Genomic DNA, 14,081 nt, shown 5'->3' with positions numbered 1-14,081 from the left:
TATATTCCACTATGATGGCATGTTTACGGTGGATGGTATTCATCTTTCACTGTACATGGATTGTACTTCGAACGGTATTAAGTAAGCATAACAAATTGTGGGCAGACGGTAGACTTAATAAAAGAGAAATCTTTGGTTCACGGTCCGTTTGGTTGCGTAAACCTAGTGACTTTGTCACCTCTCAGATAAGGAAGTCATAAGATGGGACCGTTTTGACTAGCACTCTTTGTTCAAGCGGCCACTGGGTTTGGTTCTTTTCACTATGTTGTTTGTGGGAGTTCGCCTATTCTTCTGAAGCTACCAGCTGAAGGGTTCTCTCGATCGTGTTCAGCTTATTGGGTGTCCATGTATCGCGTAACAAAGAAGTGCCCAATTGAAAGCTCACAAGCGCACGAATCTTGACACTCGATAGACACTTGCTGTAAATTTGCCGTTTTAGATTAAAACCGATTACTTCGATGTTTCCCTAACCCCGATTCGCTGTTTGTCATTCTGAACCTTCCTTGCTACAAACTGTGGGCTCCACTGGTTCCCGTTTTTGGAATTTACCAACTTATATAAACTTGCTTCTCCCTTTCCTCTTTGGCGAGCTGCCTTGTCCAAACAAAACAACATACAGTGCAATTTTCGTAATCTGGTTTCAAATGACAACACATGTTCTAATGATGTTACCTATACGATAATGCACATCTGGCACTTAACTCAGTCGGAATATGGTTTTGGTTTTGCAGATCAACTTTGCTGATCATTGTCACTCCGTTTAAAGCTTAGGAAAGTGAAACGTAATACATTCCTTATTTTTGCCTTTCTCTGGTTTGCCGCAAAAGTTCGCATCACTCCGTCGTGTGGAGGTTTCATGTCTCCGACACAGCTAGCCCAGTTCGCCATTTGGAGATATACTTTGAAATCCTACAATTTACTTCAGTTTTAGCGCCCGACACCGTTTGTTTGAAAGCACTTCTGACCACTGCATCGGATGCGTATTGTTCGCCAACCAATTTCCTGGGTTCGTATGAAGTTCATGGTTACCGTTTTTCTCTTAGGTTAGGAACACCCGGTTTTCCTCTTGGACTGGCAAGGAGCCACTAAAAGTTAGAGATCCTGCTCTATGGACATTGATTTCTGAAGAAAAAAAGCGCCAACTGACGTGCCTAGAACTAATCGCCTCGCAGGTGTGAACTGAAACCGTTACTCACTTTTCAGTAGAATTTCACAGGTCGTAGCGTGTTGGAATGCGTGGGGTCGTGCTTGACAAACAACTATGCCGAAGGCTATCCTGGCAGCCGGTAAGTGTGTCTGCGCGGGATGAAGCTGTTGCGACTTTCTGAGTCGTCAACTCATTTTCGTTCTCTGACCATCGGGCTATATATTTTGTTGTCATCATCCGGAGTTCATTCTTTACCAAATTCACTTCTTTTGACGCCTGTTCGGTCATCGATAAGGAGAACAACTCCACTAAGCACTCAAATGCTACTAACATTCTATTTGATCATTCAACTAGTTGAGTGAGGATAACTCGGCTCTTTATCTTGACCCCTTTAGATACTACGGTGGAAATTATATCATCGACAAAGTGGAGCGCTTGGCTCAAAGTCGGTTGTTAGACTTATTCAGGCTAAAAAAGCCAGAGCAGTCTTTGGAAGAAGCTACTTGGGGTGTCAACGTTCAGCCGTATAGTGGCTCACCCGCCAACCTGGCTGTCTACACTGGACTTCTCAATCCACACGATCGACTGATGGGACTTTATTTACCAGATGGGGGACACCTAACACATGGGTTTGCAACTCTGACGAAGAAAATCAGTGCGACGTCCATTTTTTTCGAATCAATGCCCTACAAACTTAATGTACGTTTTACGCCAAGTCCTCACCCATCTCTACATACAGCTACTAGATCCGGTTACGACTATTCCTCAAATGTTTTCATAGGATCCTCTGTTGCGTTGTGAAGGCTATTGTTCACAGTGTTTGCTTTGGCCGGTTTGTCTTCCTTTTTTGCATCCAGCTTTTCTTCAACTTTTATTTATTTTTTGGAGTGGGGGCTGTGTTTCGGACTGCATTTTTACAGTCACATGAGGGGTGGGATAATAAGGTTGAGTAAGTACCGTGCATTAGATTCAGCGGTTTGATTTTTGTACGTCGTTTTAAGCACAGTCTGCACTTTCTGTGACTTGTAAGACGAATAGCTGCATTGCTAATAACTTGAGGAAAAGCTTTTAACAGGAACTGAATGGGCTGGTTATATTTCTCAATCGTTTTTTCTCGTAGACCATATATTCTGCGTTGTCGTTTCAGTTATTTGACTGGTTGAGTTGGCTACGCATGGTTACGCACGCATACGAAAACCCATATTGGTAGGTGACATTTGGATCCTCTCATCGTGAGGACCTTGATTGTTCACTATATTACACTTGTGTGATGAATTCTGAGTGCACACCTCGCACCGGTTATGATCAAATCTGTCCGAATGATTCAAGGGCAGTGTATCCACGTAGCCGGTTTAACTGGCTTCACCGCAGCTACACAGTAAAACCCATCAATTAGGGGCACTGATATGAAACACCAGGAGTTTCCTGGGGCTTTGCGGATTTAGGTCCAAACGCCCAGTATTTACGCTCAGCTAACTCTCATTTCTTTACCTTAGTGGCATTATAAAATGCACAGATACAAGGGATGGATTTTTTTTATTCTATATGTGACCACTTAGTATTTCTTTTCGATTTCTCCTGAACGCTTGATATCGAAATGATGTTTTACGTTAACCGATAGTTGTATGTTGCATTGTCATATATCTCCCCAAACCTGATACCGTCAACAATTGTTGGTGTTATTTTCAGTATCTCCCGAATTTTGGGCACAGTATTTGTGCTGATTGCCATTCGAAGAATTAAATTGGTGTCCTCCGGCTAGACAGTTTGCGATCGTTCGCTCCATGAGCGTACTGCTTCGGTAAATACTTTATTAGCTTAGCTTCATATTTGACTTCGTTGGATCTTGCGAGTCGATCGTTGATGCTTGTGCACTCAGTGTAGCTCACTTCATCACCGAAATCTTCCGCCTTCCGCAAAAGTGTCAGAAATTGCAGTGTTTCTGGTATGGACACGGAGGGGCCGTTTTTATGTCCACAATAGGCTAATGCGCTCAGCAGGACACTACCTTTCCTGAACTACTTGATTTCATTCTCCATAGAGCACATTACGACCATAAGGTTTATGATCAGTGGCTGCTTTCTGTGTATTGACAGGGCACTTATTTTCATTCTAATGGCGTACCACTTGATTTCGGTGCTCTATATCCATCACGCCCGCAGCAACAAGATGACAATAGTGGCAATTACTTGTATGGATGCTTGTATGAACCGATTGCTCGTTAGACGGTTTCAGGGAGTTATTAAAAGCCTGACAAGCAAGATTCCGGACGTTTAGTTCGGTACTTGTTACCAAGCGGATGCATTTCCGTTCCAGGAGGTCACCAGCTGGTATCTCTTATTGGGATGTCTCTTGTCGAGTGAACTTTTCTGTATTTTCTTGCTTGAGCTCGAGCCGACCGAGTGTTTAAAGTGCGAATTTACTGACTGCAAGGTCCCTTTTTCAGACCCAACCTCTGCATCTCGACTGCTCCTGTCTAGACTTGGGCAAACTGGCATTATCCCAGCCCTCGTGCTTTCTTCGGTGGCATGGCAGCTAGGCACAGAGAGGATAATGCAGCTGAACGATTATTGTTTTGAGTGCCCTTTCAGCTCGGTGCACTCCTGATGATAAGGAGATCGGGATTTTATGGTTAGTGCGGACGTTGTGTGGAGCGGACACAACGGATTGTGTTCTTGACTATAATGTGAACCTTTCCCTCGTATGTATAGTTTTTCTTATGTTTCAGCCGGAGACCGAACTCATTGACTACGACGCCTTAGAGAGGGATGCGTTGAACTTCTATCCGAAGCTGATAATAGCGGGTATAACTGCTTATCCACGGTTACTAGACTACGCACGGTTCAGACATGTACGTCATATCCCCATTTGATTCTTTTGTCTCTGTTTCACAACTGATGGGCCAAGTTGTTCTTATCTATAATCATTGTCCTATTTTTCCATTGCTTCAGTTAGGTACGTTTACACTTACATATTCACGTTATTCTATCTCCCCTCATCAGTTCGTCTACCGCGTGACTCAGCTTAGCGGTACGATGCCATCTTCTCCACACTATCACCGAAACAGTGTGTTTGTGCCTATGCAACACGGCTACATACTACAAGCTACACAATCCAGGCTGGCATATCCATAAAAAATAAGTACCACATTTAAGGGTGACAAGTACCAAGGTCCCAGATAGTCATTGGTCGCTCGGAACGAGTCTGTTTTCTGACATACAAGCTGTTTTCCTCACCGATTGTCGTTCTGATGACTGCGAAGATAGTGCGACTTATTACCTGATCGAGTTTCTTTATTCCGTGAATGGCGGTAGCAGCTGGTCATCAAAGGGAGTTTTTCGTTTTTTTTTCACTATAACGCCGAAAGTAATAATTTTAGGGACGATCAAGTGCCACCATCTCTTTTTCCCGACTTCACCTCATTAGTCAAATTTCAAGTGTGAAAAGATGTAATATCGTGATTGCTAACTCATTCTTCACCTGAACATGAATGGACTGAATGCCAACCCATGATTGAAATTGGTACAATACACTGATCGATTCAGGGAAACCCAGTTAGCAAATTTAGGGTGAATGCTCGAGTATTTGTCAACCTGGACTTCTAGAATGTCCTCAGCTGGTGAATAACCTATTTAATTCACCTAGTTAGTAATATGCACACAATCCTTAAGACAGCGCCTATTTGTCATGAATGTCCTGATTGAAACTTGACATCAGTGCTTCACGACCTAACGGCGGGGTCAACTTATTTAAGATCCATGAAGGATGAGCAAGGCCAAAATGGGAAAGAAAGGGAACCAATACTATTCCAGGGTAATACAATGATGGCCTCCTCCATTCATTTACTGAGATCGGCCTCCTGGAAACTTAGGGCGGAAATGCCCCTGTCATTGATGCTTACTCACATAGCTCAGCGTTTGCTGCATCCAACAACTGACCAATATTGAGTTCTTCAGGTGTCTGTGACAGTTTAGTCATCTTCTGATACTCATCTTGTGATTACGTGTGAAATTTAGGCGCGAAGCGCACGATACAAAAAGTTACGACCTTCAAAGGAATTATCCACTGAAAATATGGGATGAAAGTACAACTGGCTCTCCTGTCTAATGTATTTTTTAACGGACTTCGTGTGTACCGTCGTTGGGCAATATGATGTTTCTTTGCATCATACCTTCAAGTTTCTTCTTTCTATTGGTAGGAACTCCAGTTGTTGAAGGTGTTTTTGTACTGAAATTCTTCCATCTGTTCCTCTTTACACCCTAACCTGAAGATATGTGACTCAGTTGGAGCTATTCTTCTCGCTGATATGTCGCATATTTCTGGACTTGTGGCCGGTCGCGTAGTCCCATCACCTTTCGAGTACGCTGATGTAGTCAGTTCCACAACACATAAAACCTTGCGTGGACCAAGATCTGGAATGATATTTTACCGCAGGATATCGCGCCAGTCGTCAGGGAAATTACCGGCCTCTCCTCATGTTGCAACTGAAGAACTTGAGTCACGGATTAACAATGCTGTGTTTCCATCACTTCAAGGTGGACCGCATGAGAATACAATTGCGGGTGTTGCCGCCATGGCCCTGGAGGTATGTTGCATGCAGCGTTCCACATGATTTTTCAAATAGCGTGCAAATTCCTGGCACACATAATGGTCAACATCCAGATCAGAGTTTTCCATTTTCGTGGAAGTGTAATGCAGAACCGTATGGATAGCGATGCAGTAAACTGGTAGTGCTATGGCTGCTGGGACTGTCATGCAGTACAACGGTAGAGTGGAGCACGTGTCAATTGGAAGCAAGAATTGACTTACCGTAGGTAACTCAAATATGCTCCAGAATTATTTCCCCCCGTACAGACAGCAGTTTACCAGGTCGGCCCAGCAAGTGTTGGCTTTTCCCGAACTTTTTCAAACTTGTCTGAAATTTCTTGCCATCATTGAGTTCTAGCTCCACTCTCGAACCGGGCATAAGTGAGTTGGTTCGGGATATGATTATGGACATCAGAATTGGTTTTAGTTCGTCCATCAATTCTGTATCGGATTCATATATCACCGTGTAATCTGACAACTTGATGTCTGCGCAAATTCTGAATGCTCCAAAAGCGTTTATACGGGCGACCAAATACCCTAATTGCCTTAGCAAGCCGAGCATCTGGTCCAGTACCCCTGGTTAAATCTTTGAACAGGGCAGAGGTTTCCGAAATATGGTATGCTGTAACCGTTAATCTGAACACAGGTTGTCTGTTGTTTTGAACTGAGTGCAGGCTGATGAGTAGTAGGTGTTGCGAAAGCATGTTTAAATGCAGGCAAAGTGCTGTGGACGCAATTACTGTACCGCATTTCAGAACTTTCAAATCTAAATATGCAAACAAAGCACTTTCGTCTGCAAAAAGCTTTGTATGTTTTTGATTCGTGCAGCTTTACTTTGGTCAGGGAACGTGTCGAGTTGAAAAGATCAGTATATGGACGACACTGGGTCTGTTCATCGTCTTCAGCATCATGAGATATCCCGACACAAGTCGTACTCAGATCCGGACTGAACAAACTAATAGGCGGAATAAGACCTTGTTTCATTTCTGCATCAATTTTCAACTTAAAAGAAGCAGTTTTACAGGCGCGTACTTCCGGTCTTCACAGAGTAGCGAAAGAATCCGGTAATGTAGGTGGTAATTTTGGCAGCGAGCCTTTTGATTACGGCTCGCAGCCGATCCCTGTTCACTGTTTTGAATCCTTTCTTGAACTACACGATCGGGATTTATATCATAAACGAGATAGTCATTGGTACCAGGTGAGTCTCCCGCCAAAACCAAATTGATGTGCAAATGGGTATTTTTTCGGTTCAAGTAGAATATAAGGTTGATGGAGACTTGGGGACTGCGCCTTCCTGATCAACCCCAAGAAGGTCAAAACAGGTCATAGGCTTTCGAAGAGTTTTCAGCAACCTTATGAATAATGTATTACGTCTAGTGTAGGTTCCGTTTACAACATTTTTGCGACTGAGTTGTTGATAAATCATGCCCCTCCTACTTCTCGCAAGCGTTCAGCTTTTTCAGGGCAATTTGTACCAGAATTTCGTCGGCAGTCCAAAAATGACTGATTCCTCGATATTCGTCCGTTTTCGTCGACTCAGCTTTTCCATGAATAACTTTGTGGTCATTTTTCAAGAGTGTGTGAGCCAGATGAAATACTCACAAGTTGAGCCCTTCGGTAAGTATTTTGTTCTCTCGGGCCGCCCTCCCAGTGAGTAGTTCAGTCATCATGTTTCGGACGCAGCCTTCGTAATACTGTTATTATAACACCGACTAGACCCAGATTAAAGAACTATTGCCAGCGGGTAAAGAAGGTTGGGGTTTAAGGTGCTCAGTGTCCCGGAATATAGGAGTAGTTTTAAGGGGGTCTTGGTGTTGAGCAAGTTCTAGAACCGCTTGTTCAGATCAATCGTGTTGTTAGGTACTGGCTATCACAGTCACTGTACTATGGATATTTTTATTCCTCTCCGAGATTTCCGTTTTTTTGGAACGATCTGCACGCCCTCAGCTCTGGCGCTGATTATCTGGGTATGCGATAAGCCTGTTTTTAAAGAGCTACCAAAACCAAGCACCTCCATATAGGCTCGCATCGGACTCACGTGTGCTCTATTTGTTTCAGCACATCTGTTGGATCACCACTAGAATGTTCGTCAGACTCCAAGTGGGGTTAATTAGTAACTGCCCAAATCATTCAGCTAAAGTAGGGGGAGGTGTGTACTCACTGCTGTGCCTTCTTACATCGTCACACTTTGTCGCTTCAGGCAGACAGCCAAGACTTCGTTGATTATGCGGAACAAGTGCTGAAGAATGCACGGGCACTTGGCGAGGCCCTTCAATCACGTGGGATTCGCCTCGTCTCTGGCGGTACTGATGTTCACTTCGTCTTAGTGGACCTGGCACGTTCTCCAGGTAAACCTGGTCTCAGTCGCGGAGACGGAGCACGTGTACAGTTGGTTTCGGACCTTGTAGGTATAACTTTGAATAAGAATACCGTTTTGGGAGACAAAAGCGCCCTGCAACCATCGGGTCTGCGGTTAGGTATGTTTGTTTACTTTCTCGCTTATCATCCATGTTTTGTTATTGTGCACTTACTGATATTCTATGCAGATTTCTGTCTGCATATTATGCCATTGCGCGCCATGCATTTGTTGTGTTGAGTTTTGGTAATCTGGTATCTAATTGGCAGACAGCCCTCGGTGCCGTCCGGGTAGGTACTGCCTCCTGAGCCTATAGGAGATTCATGTGAGTCACCACTAGTTTGGATTTCCAAGTTGTACGTTTGTGTTCGTTGCTACCTTGGACATAGTTGTGCATGCATTATGTGAAGTCATACTGTCTTAGTGTACATGATACGGGGCCTCGTGTGTTTCGCGGTCGGTGCTCTGGATTGGGGTTGCCGACTTGTAGCCCATCTTACCTTAGCTTTATGGACGATGTGGATCGTGTCCACACGAAACGTGTGTGTTCCTCGTCACTGCGCTTCCGGAACGACTCAGAGAGCTTGAACTCAGTCAGAACCTCTTGGGCCGGTGATGAATAAAAGCACACGGACGCCGTCTGCGGAGCAGACCACTCAAACTCGACACCTAGCTATTTCCAGTACGGACTACTGGAACGGCCTATCATGCTCCTTATGATAATAGGACAAGCTTTTCTAGAGCACTTTTGTCGTACGTCCCCATTAGGTGTCCCATCAGAAAAGCCGATGACATCTGTCATCAGGTTGTCAGTCTAATTTATTTCAGGAATCTGGCGGTAGATAGCCCTCTGCCATCGTCCGACTATGACCACCGTTATATGTGCTAACTGAGATGCCATGCATTTTGGGTTGTCCGGGTAGATTCTGAGGCAGTAGTTGTTCTGCCGGCCTCTAGAGATCAATTGCAGTTCAGGCGTGAACCTTATTTGAAACAAGCTTGTCTACTATTTAGTGGGCGCGCACGGCTGTCCTTTCGCTTGAAAAAAGGGACTAATGAAAGGTAATCTTGAGGTTTTTTGTACCACCATGGTACGTGGCTTACTGTGGGCGATGCCCCGGTTACCGAATACGGTGGAAAAATACCAATAGATATCCTACTCATGGAAACTTCGGGGCTGTGTGTGGGCATTCTAGGGCACGGTCTCTTGAGGCCAGGCAGTCGCAGCCTCTCCTCTAGACTGGGTGTCTTGGAGGTGGTATAACAGCCTATGCCAATTCCTGTCTGTTACAGGTAAATTCGAAATTCCGTTGCGCCCAGAAACTCGTTAGCCGTTGGCTGGTCAAGCGTCCCATCGCCTTGGTTGTAGTGGAACTGAAGAAATGTCGAATGTATATTTGTAATGTACTACTCATAAGGTTGCTGAAAATCCATCGACAGCTTACGACCGGTTTCGCCCTTCTTGGTGCTCATCAGGTAGGCGCAGTCCCCGGGTTTCCATCAACCTTATGTTCTACTTGAAACCAAATTGCACGAAATTGGCGAATATACACTCATTTACAAACTAATTTGGTTCTTTCGAGAGACTCACCTGGAACCCAGCTGAATCTCTCGTTTATGATGTTCTCAGGCAACTGAATGTGCTGCACCAGGCCGCCTCATGTTTCAGTCGCTACGATATTTGAAATATCGCGATACATGTATATTTGTAATGTACTACTCATAAGGTTGCTGAAAATCCATCGACAGCCCACGACCGGTTTCGCCCTTCTTGGGGCTCATCAGGTAGGCGCAGTCCCCGGGTTTCCTTCAACCTTATGTTCTACTTGAAACCAAATTGCACGAAATTGGCGAATATACACTCATCTGCAAACTAAGTTGGTTCTTTCGAGAGACTCACCTGGAATCCAGCTGAATCTCTCGTTTATGATGTGACCCACACCGCTAGCTGACCAAAGAAGCCTCCATTTGGCCTCCATGGTCACTCGACCGGAGAGAAACTGGATCATGGTTTTTCCCAGTTCGACCGCACCAATAAAACGCTCCATACAGGACTTCTTGTCATCAATTCATATCTTACGCCAATGCGCCTGAGTCTGACAGGCCAAATCACTGTGATCCCTACACGCTCTCCAACTATATGCTCAACAGACCGCCGGCTAGAACCCGCTGGAGGTAACTCTATGTGAACATCGTTGTGTAGACCAAGCTGAATGATGTCTAACACTAACCGTCCATACACGTGTGCCTAGGGCGTCTTCCAAGTGACACGGGCCACCGAATACCCCTTTGCATGCCTCCGTGGGGCTCAACTGTTTATTTACTAGAGTCGTGGATAACCACTTTGGCATTCTGGTGACCTTAAAACTACTCATCCTTTTTACCCTCTGCCTTATTACCTTGGGTTTACACCGGATTCAGTTCTTCCAGGTGTGTGTGTATTCGGCTCAGTTCAAATCGTTTGTGGCATTACCCATTGTGCACCAGCGTCCTTTGATCTAGTTCGATGCAACAGGTTAATCTAGAAACGGATTCCAGCGCACCCTCTAAGTCACATGGGTGCCAACTGAATGCATGAGGTTGCAATTCCCCTCACTTTTATAGCAACGTTCAATAGGAGATTCGCTCTTGGACGATTTAAAGTAAGCCTCACTAACCTCCAGTTAATTCCGATCAAAATACTTTATTGCAGTGGTTAGTAACCAAACGTCAGTTTACATTGCAAATCTGCTGCATGTTGGAAGCTGCTTATTTGCCGGACTACTTTATGAGCGAGGACCCAGTAACCGTATATCGATGTTTTCTAGAACTCTTTAGACGGACGCATCTGGAACCCAATGTGTATTTCGAGTAATTCTGTGACGGTTGATGGTGCTGTATCCGGACTATTTGGCAACCAGTAGTCGTTTGAAAGTATTGTTTAAAGCTGGAAACGTCTCGATTCACCAGATACTCACTGAATGCCTTTTTAGGGTTAAAAGAGTAATACAGTGCCGCCTTCTTATTCCTCACTTCGAAAAAGTGGAATTGATGTTATTGGATAAGTGATCTTAAAGCATCTGTTTATTCTAATTACCATACACAATGTGATTCCATTAGGAAAGGAGTTGTTCGATGACTTCTCTTATTTTTCTACCATTGGTGAACCGATTTTTTCACTTCTTACAAAAACACCTTTTCCCTTGTCCTTCCTGCACATATCTCACAAATATTAGGTTCCCCTGCTCTCACCTCTCGGGGTCTGAAAGAAGAGGACTTCAACCAAGTGGCTGCATTTCTGGAGGAGCTGCTGGATATCACTGTGCTAGCAAAATCGGTTTCACGTGAGTCAACTCATTTCCTCCTTACAGTTTATAGTATCTGTTCATTCGGCGGGCAGTTATATCGCTCATCCTCCTAATGTACATGTGTAATTTCCTTGTCCCAGAAAATGTAGTAAAAATGAAGTCGGTTAAGTTCTTAGATTTGGTTTGCGATGTTGCTATGGTTAGAGCACTTCACTCAATCTCGTTGAAACGATGTTTACCTTACCACTGGCAAGTTATGGAAATTCAGAGGCTCCGCCACGGGAATCATTCAAACGTCATTCAGTTCAGGCTTAAAGTTGCTCCCGGTGAAATTGTTTCTAAGTTGATATGTAGATGGAAAGGTGCTCAATATGTATGGACAGACGCTGAGAACAGAATTTGAGAGTGCGGTCCATTTACTGGCGGACTCTTTTAGCCGAGCTGCACCGTATTGCGATCGTGAACTTAACTTTGTGGCTAATTCGCCGCGCTGTCTTCAGTTGTTGATTCAGTAGCTGTGGGGTACGACGTTGAGTGGATAGAGCAGCAGTAACTGCTAGAGTACCTGTCTGGTGAGATGCGAGTTTTGTCCCTATCCCCAATGTTTGTCTCTTTATCCTTCGTGTGCTTTCCATCTTACGCTATTACGTCCCGTCTCGTCTTGTTTTCAATGTTTAGCTCGAAGTATTTACACCTTGATCTGTGTGACCCGAGCTGTTGAGGTTTTTTTCACTGCTGACTAGATCCGGTAGACACCTCGACTAGGAGGTTCAGAAGTTTCTCGAGGTGTGAGCTTCAGTACTTTGTGTAGAAAACTGTGCCTAGGCCATGTCCTGAAAATTAACTAACTTGTATCAAACGTTCCTTCTATAGCTCTTTCAAGGTTATTGCTATTACCAACTTTGAGAAAGAGTCCGACCATCTGCCATCAAAATACTCTCAGCTGCAAAACATTTGAGCTTATCAAAGCGCGCCTTTCAGGGTCACCGAAAATGATTAAAAGTAGCTCGCATACTCAACTTCGTCCGGAAATTGGTGTCTCCATTCCATTTGTGCTCAGAATCGATACCCTGTGCAAAGAGTTATCCTATTCAACTACTGAAGACCAGTGTGATGATTAAGTTCGCACCTCAGCGGAATCGAGCGCGCAACGCACATCATTTATCGACAGCTTGTAAATATCCAATTGACTTTACTTTACCTAGAAGGCACCTGCCGTATTTTTCACTACAGAAAACATCAAGACGTTCCGGACGGCTTTGGTCGAGGATCCGAAAGTTAGTGCGCGGGTTAAAGAACTCCGTGGTCGTGTGAGTGAATACGCCTCACAGTTTCCATTGCCCGGTTGGGACGATTATTGACAAACAAAATAAAGCCTTTCTAGTCAAAATTGATTATCATTTTTTGCTACTTTCTTTCCAACGTATCGTTTTTCACCCGATGAAATATTTTCACAAGTGAGATCATACTTCACGCCACTTCCGACAATTGCTTATGATTTTTGTATTGTTCTGAATGGTCACTTAATAGATTTGTCTGATATACAGTCCACATGTTTTGCCAACTTTATTCTGTGGTTACCGTGATATGTTAAGCATTCTATTCGTATGACGTATGTGCTCCATGCATGTGGTAATGACTCTGCAATCGTACTACGATTTGTTATTATTCCGGTATTTCTAAGGCTGAATGACGGATTCACACTGCAAATAGAAAGCTGCATATGACTGTGTACCCGTCCGTGTTTCGTTAAAACTCAGCTGGAAGCCGCTAGATTTCAACGCGATACTTAGTTACCCGATCGAATCGACATTACTCGCTTGTTCGAGATTGGAAGACCAACTTGATCGGCTATTCGCCTCGCTTACATTTCCTAGACCAGCCTTTGAAGCTGCGTCTTATTAGCGTATTTAACCAGAATAGAGGGTCAGTCTTGCAACCTAAAGTTCGTTTTTAGGATTCCATCGTGTCAGTTTTGTCTCGAAACGTACCAGCTCGCAAGCGGCCCTTAGCCTGACGTTAATTCCTTGCTGTCGGTAGTTCTCAATGGGATTTTGTCGAGGTTCGACTCCTGCAAAAGCCGTCAGTCAGCATTCTACCGAAACAGGAATTAGCCGTTTCAAGGAAGTCTACCCTCCGGGCCAGAAGTCACTGAACAGGTGCCATTCCCCAGACTTATTTTTCGCGGAAAAATGGGAAGTGAGTTTCGTAAGATGTGCAGTGCTGGTGATTCCTATTAAGGATGAGATAACCATACATTGCTTTTCGGCTCATCAGCATAGCTTGGCCTCATAAACGGGATGAAATCTCAGTTGAACTGACTCCATTGCGCGTGTGCATTCTGGTCAGCCAGTAGACGGTTGTGCTAGTATCCCAAATGCGGAAGACCTTGAGGCACTTGCTGGGTACCCCTGAACTACAGACCCAAAGCCTATCCACGTCCGTTTTACATTGCTGTACACCTACTCCTTACCAGAGAGCTTGGGCAGGAAACCGTTCGACAACAACTTGACAAGCAAGTACCTCCACAGTAAACTTGATGTTCACTTCACCCATATACATATACATACATACACATACACACATATATACATATCCACATACATACACACACATATACATACATATATATACATACATACATATACATATACGTGATTCCCTAACCTACTAATATCAGCAGAAGTCAAATCAGATTGTTGTA

At 44.2% G+C, this 14,081-nt stretch overlaps 1 protein-coding gene across 1 annotated transcript; it reads left to right on the top strand.

Annotated features, from left to right (window-relative positions):
- Positions 1 to 967: 967 nt before the first annotated feature.
- On the top strand, positions 968 to 13,019 carry T265_13383 (hypothetical protein; the record flags this gene model as incomplete). The annotated part of the gene is made up of 9 exons (XM_009168652.1): positions 968 to 1,006; positions 1,044 to 1,172; positions 1,207 to 1,286; positions 1,543 to 1,918; positions 3,876 to 3,998; positions 5,418 to 5,732; positions 7,935 to 8,211; positions 11,306 to 11,413; positions 12,611 to 13,019. 9 exons carry the CDS (start codon positions 977 to 979, stop codon positions 12,736 to 12,738), a joined length of 1,566 nt encoding a protein of 521 aa, XP_009166916.1.
- Between the last annotated feature and the right edge of the window lie 1,062 nt (positions 13,020 to 14,081).

Source organism: Opisthorchis viverrini (assembly GCF_000715545.1).
Source record: "Opisthorchis viverrini unplaced genomic scaffold opera_v5_62, whole genome shotgun sequence".
Lineage (NCBI taxonomy): Eukaryota > Metazoa > Platyhelminthes > Trematoda > Opisthorchiida > Opisthorchiidae > Opisthorchis > Opisthorchis viverrini.
The sequence above is the reverse complement of the archived record's forward strand: the minus strand, read 5'-3'. Positions and strand labels throughout refer to the sequence as shown.